The 12,889-nt window shown below is 41.2% G+C and overlaps 1 protein-coding gene across 1 annotated transcript in view; it reads right to left on the reverse strand.

Moving 5' to 3' along the window:
* Positions 1 to 767: 767 nt before the first annotated feature.
* Positions 768 to 12,889, reverse strand: part of FCRL3 (Fc receptor like 3) — a 40,854-nt gene continuing 28,732 nt past the window's right edge. Inside the window, exons 8-14 of the mRNA XM_008050331.1 lie at positions 9,582 to 9,860; positions 9,122 to 9,241; positions 4,703 to 4,730; positions 2,840 to 2,946; positions 2,556 to 2,624; positions 996 to 1,027; positions 768 to 911 (exon numbers count right to left, since the gene is read on the reverse strand). Coding sequence (XP_008048522.1) covers positions 768 to 911; positions 996 to 1,027; positions 2,556 to 2,624; positions 2,840 to 2,946; positions 4,703 to 4,730; positions 9,122 to 9,241; positions 9,582 to 9,860 — 779 coding nt within the window. The remainder of the gene's footprint in view (positions 912 to 995; positions 1,028 to 2,555; positions 2,625 to 2,839; positions 2,947 to 4,702; positions 4,731 to 9,121; positions 9,242 to 9,581; positions 9,861 to 12,889) is intronic.

Raw genomic sequence — 12,889 nt, forward strand, 5'->3', positions numbered from 1 at the left:
AATAAAAAATGACTAACCAGAAATCTATCATGCATGGAAAATGACAAGACTATGTCATAAAGCAAAGATAACAGTTAACCCAAGTCTGTGCACATAAGGTCTCTTCAGTGGAGACAGAGAAGTCGCATATTAGACTAGATACTTTAATGAGAGAAATGTTGAGATAATTTTTCATCATAACTATGGTCAATTTGTTTAGAATATCATTCTATAAGTCCAAAAACCACTTTAGATAGAGTCATCTCAAAATCTTTTTCTATAACTTGTTTTGGTTGTTTCCAATTTAGTGGCAAGAACACAACATATGCACCAAAACATCAGCAGCGACACTGTCCGCTACACAAACACAGGAAACAAAATATTTACAGCAAATTGCTTATACAGAGAAAATACATCAAGAGCTCCAATCACACTTAGAACAAATGGTCATGACTGTGCCCTTGTGGTCCCAGCAGGACCACTTCTCCTTCCTCTATTCCACAACCCTAGGAGCCAAGGGTTGCCTGCCCTGTCACGTGTTTTCATTGTGAAAAAAATGCAGTGCTTTCTCAGAGGCTGCACCCTCTGCTCTGAGAGAGAACCCAGACTCAAGCACAGAGGAGATTGGTAGACCTTTTGCACAGTTTCCCATTCCCGGCAGCCCAGTCATGGAGTGGGGGGGGGGGGTAGAGTCTGGAGATAGAGAGGAAGTGTGGTTGGTTGGAGAGAACAGGAAGAATGGCATTGGCTGCTCCCAGAGGTCCCTGCAGGCCACTCTGGGTAAGAGACTAGTGGACTGAGGTCAAGGATGCACATGGGATATTCTCATAGTTTTCTGCGGCATCTTCGTGGGCCCTGTTTCTGCTGCTGGCCTGCCCGACAGAGTCATCTCGGTGTGCCTTCTTCAGCTCTGAATACAAGACTGAGAGTTCCTGGTAAACAAACCACAAACAATAAATATCTAAATGCAGGTGAAGAAGGACGGAGAGGAAAGAAAGCCAGGATATGTGACTCACCTTATCCTCCCGATGCATCCTTGGTGAATTTGCTGTTGGAGGAGAATGGCAAAGAAAAAGATTAAACTGTGGGCAATATATTCCAACTTGCAACCTGCTCGCAATGCATTCCGAGCCAATTTGCATCTCTCCTACTCATCTCTCAACTGTGTTCTCTGCTGAATTATTTCAAGTACTCACAGAAAAAGTAGCCCCCCACACACACATGCATGCACATACTAATAAAGCCTTTCCTCTGCCCACCTAATGCTCAGAATGACTTTCAAGATGATTTCCTTTTTGCTTCTCTGTTCATCACGACATTAGAAGAGTACCTGCCCCACAACCCACCATTGAAAAGAATGCAGTGCTTTCTCAAAAGCTGCACCCTCTGATCCTAGAGCATACACAGACTCAAGCACGAGGAGGTTGGTAGACCTTTTGACTGTATTGATCCTCTGGGAGAAGGTCATAGATATGACTCATTTCACTTTGCACAGGGAAACTGGGAAAGGTCAGAGGGGGATCAGCACTCTAAGGCCAGAGGGTAATTTTCCAGGAAGACAAAGATTTGCATTGGAGCATTAAGAAATTTTAGTTCATGTGTTTTGTTTTGTTTTGTTTTATCTTCTCAAGAGGTTCTTTGTGTCTCTTTCATTAATATATTCACCCAATAAACAGTCCTTGAATAATGGCCTTCTATTAGGCATCAGGTAAGCTATAAGGAGACAGAAATGAAAAAACTTGGGCCATATAATCAAGTAGTCTATAATTTTGAAGGGGAGGAACGGACAGGGAAATAAATGCAGCAAGTGTTATGGTCCCCAGGACCCCAAGACGGAAATACACATTGTGCATGGTCACAAAGGACAATCAACTCCTCCCAACTTAGGACATGGAGGAGGGATGGGACTCACTGTGGTATCTGAAGCTGTGTCTTGAAATGTGAGCTGGGATTACCACGTGAACTAGAGGCAAGACCATTTCAGGACCAGTAGGAAGCATGAGTACTGAAGCATGAAAATGCCAAGAGTTCAGTATGACTAGAGAAAGAACAAGAAGCAGAGTTCACAGAAGGTACCAGAGTACAGGGGAAGATAAGGATTGTGCTTTGCAATGGAGAGTGCCTGAGGGCAGTTAGTCTAGACAACTATGTGATCAGTTGAGCACCTCAAAGATGTCATGCCGGAAACAGATTTTTGGAAGGCTGGAGAAGAACAAAACTAAAAATAAGAAGTCCAGTTAAAAGAATTACAATTGCCCTATACATTTGATTGTTTATTCATTCATTCATTCATTCAAAAAATATTTTAGGAGGCCTACAGTTGTCCAAGCATTGAGCAAGATGCTGTGGATACATTAGTGAAAAAGTCACAGGATCTGCCCTCTAAGAGTTTATGGCATAATAGTGGCAGCATGGAAAGGTAAGAGGGAAAGAACTGGTGATATGATTAACAATACAGGAGGAAGGTAATTTCTTTCATATTGAACTTTTATTTGAGATGTCTCTGATAAAAGGCTCCGTACTGTATCTGATAATACACTGCCACCTCGCCTCTATTTTTCTTAAAGGTATCTCACCCAAATTTTCTTTCGTAGGCTGCGTGATCCAGATCTGGGAATAAACCGAGTTGCTATCTCCAGGATTTACTATGAGGGAAAAGAAGATATCATTGTTGACTGTAGTTAACAGTCCACATTCTAGACTTGTCTTCCCAGTCACCAAACTCATAATGACCTTCTATCTCCAATGTAATGACAGGAGTGTCATTTTTAAATTAGGGACAGGGTCAAGGGCTGTTGTGCAATCCCTCCTCATTCCCTGGCTCCTCCATGGAGCCCTCTAGCCCCTAGGGAGTCCTCACCATTGCTGTACACTGGCTGCAGCTCCATTTGGGCTACTGGCTCAGAGTGGGTGGAGTCCTGAGGGTCTATACTGGAAGGTCTGGACAAAGAAAGATTCGGATACTTACTGTGACAGAAGAAAAACAGAAAATTGATTAAAAGTTTTCAGGGGTTACACAGAGTCTCAGGAAAATTCGTAACCAGAAAGGCACAGAGGCCAGCATGATTCATGTAAAAATATTATGTTCTCACTTACTAGTGAGAACAAAATAAGGCTTACACATGGACACAGAGAGTGGAATAGCAGACATTAGAGACTCAGAAAAGTGTCAGGGAGTGAGGGATGAGAAATTACTTAATGGATACAAAGTATAGTTTTCGAGTGATGCCTGCACTAAAAACCCAGACTTCACCACTACATAAGCATGTAAAGAAGCAGCACTTATATTCCCAAAATCTATATTCCCACGATATATATATATTGTGTCTGCTTCTGCATGACTCTTTCAAAAAAATACATCAGGAGGATGGTGGCACAAGGTGGAGCCCAGGGAAATTTTACACACAGGCCAGAGGGCAAAAGTCACATAGTCTCAAGACTCCTTTACTTGGACCAAAACTCATATTTGATCAATTTAAAAAATTATTTTCAAACATGTAAATGCTTAAACATTGATGCACAAAGACTTCTGCATTCTCATAGAACTGGAATTTTTGTCTTTTTTTATTTTTAAGTTGGGTCTCTATCACCCAGGCTAAAGTACTGTGGCATGATCATGGCTCACAGCAGCTTCAACCTCCTGTACCCGGGCAATCCTTCCAACCACCCCCTAGCCTCCTGAGTAGCTGGGACTACAGGCATGCCACCACACTCAGCTAAGTTTTACTTTTATAATTTCTTTTGGAGAGACAAGGTCTTGCTGTCTTGCCTAGGCTGGTCTCAAACTCCTGGGCTCAAACAATTTTCTCACCTCGGCCTACCAAAATGCTGGGATTACAAGCATGAGCCACCATACTGGCCTAGAAATTTGTCTTTTTTAAAAAGGCCTCTCAATTTTCTAGTATAATTACAATAATCTACCTTTCCTGTAAAATGCTATGAAGGATTTTCAGGAAAACTGATTTTTTTTTCCAGTTTTATTTTCCTCTGCTGTTAATATTGTAAACTGAACATCGCTAGCATTCAATAATTATTTCCTGAACAAGTGTATGAATGAAGGAATGAGGAAGAAAGCAACGAATATATTGCAGCCTTATGAAAGATAACGTCACTAAGACATCAGTTGTCAATTCTCTACTGGAACACCTAAGGAAATAGATAATTAATATCGATAGCAAAGAACATGCACTTTGTGTATAAGTGACATAGGTGAATACTATTCACAAATATGAGAGAAAGTAACTTTTTGATTGCAGTTTTTGCACTTTGATAGAATGTGAAATGTTAAGAGAAAGTTCATTCAAATTTTTAAAAGATGTACATAATTACTCCATGCTCCTATCTTGTGGGTATAAGTAGATCATGAAAATGTTTTCTGGGTGCGGTGGCTCAAACCTGTAATCCCAGCACTTTGGGAGACCACGGTGAGAGGACTGCCTGAGCTTGCGGGTTTGAGGCCAGCCTGGGCAACATGGTGTGACCTCATCTCTACAATAAAAATCAAAAAATTAGCCAGGCATAGTAGCGCACGCCTGTAGTTCCAGTTACTTGGAAGGTTGAGGTGGAAGGATCACTGGAGCCCAGCTAAGGTGGAAGGATCGCCAGAGCCCAGCAGGTCGTTGCTGGGGTGGCAGTGAGTGTGCCACTGCACTCCAGCCTGGGCGATAGAGTGAGACTCCAGCTCAAAAAAAAATGTTGGCAGCACAAGAAGCAGAGACCTCACCTAAATGTTCCAGCGGCAGAAAGTCCTCCTGCAAAACAAACAAAGGAGCCATGATGGTAAGTGAGGTGTGTAGACGGTGTGCTGTACATTAGGACATTCTTTTCTAGAAATCAGATTATTTCTAGATCTCAGTTATGGCAAATCTTAGGAATCATCTAGCCCAAGGTGAGGAAGATCGAGTCTAAAAAGACATTTGCCCAGAATCATACTTATTCTGAATCATTTTAAAATCAGAAGTAGCCAGGTAATAGCAAATCTGTAAGTAGAAGAATTGAGACAAGTCAAGGTTTAACTCTGGGTCATGTGCTTTTCCCACATGAACTCCTTTATCCTGACTGCAGCCCTATAAGAGTAGAGACAGGGACACTGAGTCCAAGAGAGACCAAGAGGGGCTCAAGGTTGATACAGAATTCCTACACAAATATAAATCTGAAACTACCATAGCAAGCTCTAGCCTTCCTTTCTCTAACAGTAACCACTGCACATCTAGCCTAGCAACACTGAACTGCATATCATTTGCATATATAATGACTTTTCCATTTCTCTTCTCCTTCTCTTTCACCTGGCTAATTTCAATTTATCTTTCCTTCTCCAGAGTGAACCCTGATGCCAACACGCTGCATTAAATGACCTATCTCCATGCACATAAAACTATGTAATATTAAAATTACTACATTGTTTTGCAATTATGCATTTCTACATTTGTCTCTAATTCTCTCCTTCATGAAAGGACATGCTACTTGGGGCTGAAAACCTTGTCTTAATTTTTTTTTTTTTTTTGTATTCCAGTGCCATGCCTAGCTGTTGAAAATATTCAACAAAGATTCGTTAAATGACTGAATAGAGTATGTACTTTGAGGATAAAAAAAATGGCAGAGTGACAATTTTATTTTATTTTTTTAATCTTTATTTATTTATTTTTTGAGTTGGAGTTTCACTCTGTTGCCCACACTGGAGTGCAGTGGCTTGCTCCCTGCCCCCTCAGCCTCGACCTGCTGGGCTCCGGTGATCCTTCCACCTCAGCCTTCCAAGTAGCCGGAACTACAGGCGAGCACTACCATGCCCGGCTAGTTTTTGATTTACTATAGAGACGAGGTCTCACCAAGTTTCCCAGGTGGGTCTCGGACCCATGGGCTCAGGCAATCCAGTCACCTTGGCCTCCCAAAGTGCTGGGATTACAGGTTGAGCCACCAAGCCCAGCCGACAATTTTATAATAGATGATTGCATATTAAGTCTAATCAAGAAGCCTACTCTTATAAGCTTTTAAAAATATAGCAGTTTTCAGTCAGGCTGAGTGGCTAATGACTATAATCCCTGCACTTTGGGAAGCAGAAGCAAGAGGATTCTTTGAGACCAGGACTTGTCGCGACAATAAATTAAAAAATTAGCTGGACATGGTGGCACGTGCCTGTAGTTCCAGCTACTTGGAAAACTGAGGTAGAAGGATCACCTGAGCCCAACAGGTTGAGCTGCACAGTCGCTGTGATCGTGCCACTGTACTTCAGCCTCAGCAAAAGAGTGAGACTCCCCAACTCAAGAACAAAAGGACAGTTTTCCATCATCACTGAAATACAGAACTCTTTCTGGCTCGCCTCAGAATACAGAACTCTTTCTGGCTCTCACGCTTTTAAAAAATATCTGTGACTGTGCGTCTGTTTCACTAGCTTAGAAACTCAAGTCATTGCTCAAAATAAATACAAGAGCCTTGACTGTCATGAAAAATAACTTAATGATGCCTACAAGCTCTGTCCTTGGAAACCTGACCTCTTGAATTAAACTGGAGGGGCATGACCATGATTTGATCTTGTCTCTCCTCAGAGAAATCATAATCTATATCAACAACCAATACATTCCCTTAAGGTGGTTAGCATCTGAGAGTTCTTTATAGAAGATAAAACTGAAAACTAGAGAAGTGGTTATGTATAATACAAACTAATATTCCCTGAAGACATTTGAGCCAGCACTGTGCTAAGTAGTTTATCTACATTGTCTCATAGCCCCTAAAAGGTAGATACAATTATTATAACGAAAACCTAGATGAAGAAACAGGTTTAAAGAGTTTAATTTACTTGCCTAATACCAAGTTGATGGCGACTTACATTACTGGAATTTCAACCCAACCAGTTTGACTGTATAGTCAACAATGTATCTATCACTCCTTTTGATAGCTAGTAGAATTCATTCAGGCAAGAGGCAGAGCTCTTCACTTTTAGAAAAACTAGGAAGGTCTGAACTTTCTGAGAAGTCTGGTCAATGATGAGAAGAGAGGTTTGCTGTGAGGCAAGATTTTGAGAGGAGAAAGGCAGAGACCTCTGCAAAGTGTTCACTGTCATAATTCCTTAGTGAGTTTGTTATTTAAAACAACACTCCCCTAAATCTGAAGGACAGAACCACCTGGGCTTCTATTCCCATGGATCACATAAAATGGTCAGTCTTCTTTCCTTTCCTGATGTTGTATTGACTGAGATGGTTGTTTTTTGAACATTATAAACTTTAACACAGATTCTAATGTCCTCTTCTAGCATATTATGGATTTTTTAAAAAAATGACTTCCCAGACAAACAATGAGAAAAGCAAAAGAAAAGAAATTTTGAAAGTAGGAGGTGTGACCTGTCTTCTCCAAGTCATCCAGGTATAGCAAGAAATAAATGTCAGCCGGGCTTGGTGGCTCAGCCTGAAATCCCGCGCCTTTGGGAGGCTGAGGTGAGTGGATTGCCTCAGCTCGTGGGCTCAAGACCCGTCTGGGCAGAGAGACCTCATCTCTACAATAAATAAAAAAAAAAAACCAGCCGGGCGTGGTAGCACATGCCTGTAATTCCGGCTACTCAGAAGGCTGAGGCAGAAGGATCGCTGGAGACCAGCAGGTCGAGGCTGTGGTGACCAGGAGCAGCCACTGCACTCCAGTCTGGGCGACAGAGTGAGACTCCAACTCAAAAACAAAAAAAAGAAGAAATAAATGTCAAAAGGATAAAGTGCTTAATTAACCAAAAACATAACAATTCTAAACATTTATGTGCCTGAAAATAAGCACCAAATTCTCAAAGCAAAACTTGATAGAATTGCAAGAAGAAATGGACAAATCCACAATTATGGTTGAAGATGTTAATCCCTGTATCTCAATAACTTATAAATCCAGAAAACAAAAAAATCAATAAAGACATAGATGAATTGAGACACACTGCCAATCAAGTTCACCAGCAAACACCCATACTGTGAAAAATGTTAACAGAAGTCCTTCAGGCAGAACAAAAATGATACTGGTGGAAATATAAATACATGAAAAGAAGTGAAGAACACTGGAAGTGGCAACCCAGTGGGTATTACTTTGAGACCAAGTCATAAAACACATGACAAGAAGAGAAAACTACCAATCAATATCCTGCATAAACATAGACATAAACATCCTGCACAAAATTTTAGCATATCAAATCCAACAATCATGACCAAGTTGACACCAGTTATGCAGGTTTGCTTCATCATTCAAATTTCACCTTATCAATGGAGTAAAAAAAATCATAGGATTATCTCCATCAATGTAGAAAAACCACTTGACAAACTTATATCTGTAAAAACTCTCAGCAAATTAGGACTAGTAGGGACTTCCTCCCCCTAGATAAAAAAAAAAAAACATCTGCAAAAAACTCGCAACTAAAGTAACCCTTAATGGCAAGGGACTGAATACATTCCCCTAAGATCAGAAACATGAAAATACATCTGCACTTACCACTTATACTTAGCACTGTACAGGAGGTTCTAGCCATTGTAATCAAGTAAAAACAAGAAATAAAAGGAATTTAGACTAGAAAGGAATGAGTAACACTGTTTTAATTCAATGACATGATCATTTGTATAGAAAAGGTGATGGAATCTACAAAATGAATACTAGAACTAATAAGTGAGTTGAGCAAATTTTCAGGGTATAAAATTAGTATAAAAGTCGATTGTATTTCTATATACTAGCAACAATCAGAAATCAAAATTCCATCCTCTGCATTCTTTATTTATTTTACCCAAACTTCACTATATTTAACTAGTATTCAAGTATATCTCAGAGTTTATGGTTGCACCTATGGTGATTACTTCTTTTGTTACAAATGGGGGACTGTCTTTTTCATACTTTTTGTATTCTATAGGCTTTGAAATGAAGGTGGAACAGTAAATATTTAACATTCTAAGTATCAATTGAAAGCAAAACTCTGCTACCTGATAGAAGCTTCAAATTAAACATATGAAGTAAAAATTTCATCAAGAAGTTTGGTCTACCTTTTCTGTTACCATTTCCTACAGTGTGACAGTGGTGGCAGAATTGAGGGCCTAATATTTGGAAGGAAATCATTGATCTTTATGGGATGCACCACACAAAATTATTATAGCGATGGCCAAACCACGGCACCAAAGGTTTGGAAATAGACACCTACCTAGTTTCCTTTGGGTCCGAACGTGACCCAGCACAGCAGCGGCAGCAACAAGACCAAGGATGCAGAGCAGTCCCCCGATGACTCCAGCAGTGATAAGGCCTACTCTGTTCCCAGAAGTCTCTGCGTGGGAGAGTAAAAGCTGAGTTCCAATGGCAAAGTCTTTGGGTATAGACAAAACTCAAGCAGTTGGGGTAGGTATTTGCCAGCTTCTGGTTTCTCCATTTGAATTATCTCTGGTATCATTTTCAGTAATTTTCAGAACAATAGCACATGTAGGGTGGTTTGCCAGTATCTAAGATGAAAATTTATTTCCTTTCCCTCTCCCTTATGATATCAGTACCAATCTCCAGAAGCCCCAAGCCCTGGTGTATATTTGACACTGGTAGAGTTTGGGCAATCTATTGGAGGGGTGTCTTATGGACCAGAGCTGTGACCTCTAGCCCAAATACCACTAACCCACCTGTAACATTGAGTGTCACCAGCTCACTGCGCTGGGCCCTCAGGCCATTGTTGGCCTCACAGGAGTAGTTTCCAGAATGTTCTGTGGTCAGAGAGAGGTTGAAGGACACTCCTCCTCCAGTGAGGGATGAGCTGTTCCCCAAGTTGACATCCTCATGATAAAACCGGTACAGGATTGGTGGAGAGCCTTTTGGGGACTCACAGTAAAACTCCACCATATCCCCTGCCACAGTCTGGTCCCCAGGAACCCTGAGGGTGAGGATGGGGCGAGACACTGGAACTACGGAAGAAAAATAGTTCAAGAGCAGTTATGCTTAAATCTGTATACAAGAGAGCTTAATAAAGGAATATGCAGCACACTTTAGCTGTAGGAACACGGACTTGAATTCAGGGAAACCCATGCTTGAATCCTGTTTATGTTCTTTATTAACTATAATCTTGATTTTTAAAACTTTTTAATTTCTCTAAGTCTTGGTTTATTCCTCTGTAAAATGGAGCTAGTGATAAATTATATCTCAGCTATACGTAAAGTGCTGAAAAAATATTGACTATTATTAGTGATATAAATAATATCTTATGATTGTTTGTCTGATTCCCCCAATAGAATATATGCGTCACAAGAATGGAGACTAATTTGTCTGTTCATTGCTGTACTGCCAGCTGCTGGAACATTGCCCTACATGTAAAATTGCTCAATAATTGGTTACTGAATGGATGATGGAGTTGAACCAAATTGACAGAAAAATATTCAGATATAGCACTAGCAGCAATGATTTCCATTTTATGGATGATTATAAAAACAGAACAGTGGGGAAGAACGGAAAACCATCATTATGGAATGTAGATTGTGCTATTGCTGGTTCTGTTAAGTGGTGAGAAAACCTGGGAGAGCCAACTTGTGTTCAAGGCTTTAGATACAAGTTGTGACCTTTGTTGACAAAGGAGGTCTGGTCAGGATCTTAAGCTCTGCTCTGCATCAAATGTTGGCTAAAGGGAGTGAGTGTGAATGTGGCAATTATTCACTGAATGGCAATAATTAAGCCTAAAAATAAACCATCTGCTGGTTGTAAGGAAGATGGCACCTGCGGCCTCAACAAGACAGAGATGCCAAGTTCTGGTACTGGGACTGTAGAGTTCCTGCTAAGTTGAAACCGATGGGGTGATCTGGACAGGATGCAGCAGGCCTCTGGGGTGAGACTTTGTATGATGCTTTGTTATCTCAGTGGACTTTCCACCAAGCATCTCTGGGTATCTATATTTTGGGAACAGAGACTCCCAACTTTTTCCATTACATGCCTTCCTCCAGGACTTACAGAAAACTCTTGTTCCATATGCACATTCCCCTAAAATCAAAGAATTCTAGGGTCACAAAACCCCATGATTACCATCAAGTTCAGTGGTCTCCAAGATGGGGTGCTAGACATCCCATTGAGGTGTGAGAAGAAACTATGAGAATGTTTAAAGGTATTTAGTTTTGAGTTTGATGCTTAGAAACCTATTCATGTGTACTAGCATTCATGGTTGTGCTCTTGCTGAAGCATACTTCACACTGCATGTTGGGACAGGACAAGAGTTCCTGTGAAGATAGGGTCACACCAGCATGGAAAGCTGAAAGTAGTACCCTTTCTTGTTTGTTCACTCTCAGCATATGAAATATATTGCCCTTTTAGTTGGCTACTTGAGTGTTTGGACAGATTATTTTAATGTAAATAATAAAAGCTTTATAATGCTTTGTAATTAGATTAGAGGAATAACAACAAAGCTCTTTGTATCACACAGAAGTTGTTCGGTTACTTTGTGGCATAGTTCTAAAAAGAGGTGTTAAACTTAAAGATGAGCCATGTGTTTTTGGTGAAGAAAGACTAGTATTTAACTTTGTTGACTTGTGGTGGTCAGTGGCTATCAACAGTGTAATACTCAGCAGATACATTTAAAAGTCTTATGTTCTACAGACTAAGTTGCCTGGGCATTAGCAGAGACTTTTTCAGAGTGACCTTTATGAGAAGGGAGAAAGATGGTGGAGGAGACAAACTATGTGAGTCTCAGTGTCAGTGAGTGAGTGTGTGGAAAATTTTGTGTACATGTCTGTGAGTAAGTGGTCATAAGAGTGACTGACTGAGTGGGGACTTGGAAGCAAGTGGCCAAGGCTCTCCTGGTGAAACAGCTGGTGCTACAGCTGCTCTGCTTGGACCCTAGCACTTCCCGGGGCACAGAAGCTGAGTGCCACTTTTTAAAAATCAGCAAAGCCCTTCCTGAGAAGAAGCTGCTGGGAAAGACTGATTGCTGGTTCCAGGTTCTGCCTCACCACAATAGTGCCTGGCCAGACACGGGCAGCAAGGGCTGTGAAGAGAGTACAGCAAGGGACCCCAGAGACAGAGCCCCACTGGAGAAGATGAAACAGGCATCCTGCCACTATCTTATAAACTAGGCAGGAAAGTGCTTTGGTTTGCTCACCACAGAGCGACAGACTTGATCTCTGTGACTGGTGGATTAACTACTCAGGGGTTGATTGTGACCTAGAGGGGATATCCTGAAAGTAACAACTCCAGAGGGACAGGACAAGTGCTGAGTCTCAAGTACTCCACCCCTACACTGGTTCAGCCATGGGACAAAGGGTTTGACCAGAAAAGGATGAAGAAAACCCTTAAGAGGTCAGCCAGTAAGTCAGGGTCTGACTCAACCCACTCCTTCCCAGCAAGCCTCTGAATGTCAGACATACAAGTATGGGGCACAAGTGAGAGGGACAAATCAAAGTGGAGCCTGAACGTCAGCTGTGATAGGAGGACTCTATAGGCTGGGGCAATCCCCACCAGTACCTGGGAAAGAGACAATCCTGCACCTCCCTACCAGAGGGGATCTCCATCACCATATGAAAGTGGAAGGAGAGGACTGAAGCCCCATCCACCCCACCACTTCCTCCTCCTTCCCCACACCAGACACTGAGGAGATAGTGAATGAGGCTGCAGGAAATTGCAGGAGATTGCAGAGGGGTTTACCTATGAGCAGCTGAGAGGAACAATTACAGAACCTGCCACAAGAAGGTAGGTTGCCTTTTACTTGTTTGTTTTTTCTTTTTCTTTTTTTTTACACATGAATGTGTATGTGAGGGTTCAATCTGCATTCCCCCATCTTTATTTTTCTTTTTCCCTTTTCTTTCTTTTTTTCTGTTTATGTATGTACATGAACGGTTGTGTGTTCATCTTTCAGTATTTGTTTGTTTTCTGGGTTTTTTTTGTTCTTCTCTTTTTTAGTTGAATGTGTGTGTGAACGTATGTGTGAGAGTTTGATTTGAATTCCTTTTTTTCTCTC

Source organism: Carlito syrichta, unplaced genomic scaffold, assembly GCF_000164805.1.
Source record: "Carlito syrichta isolate Samal-C Ts95f unplaced genomic scaffold, Tarsius_syrichta-2.0.1 Scaffold144115, whole genome shotgun sequence".
Lineage (NCBI taxonomy): Eukaryota > Metazoa > Chordata > Mammalia > Primates > Tarsiidae > Carlito > Carlito syrichta.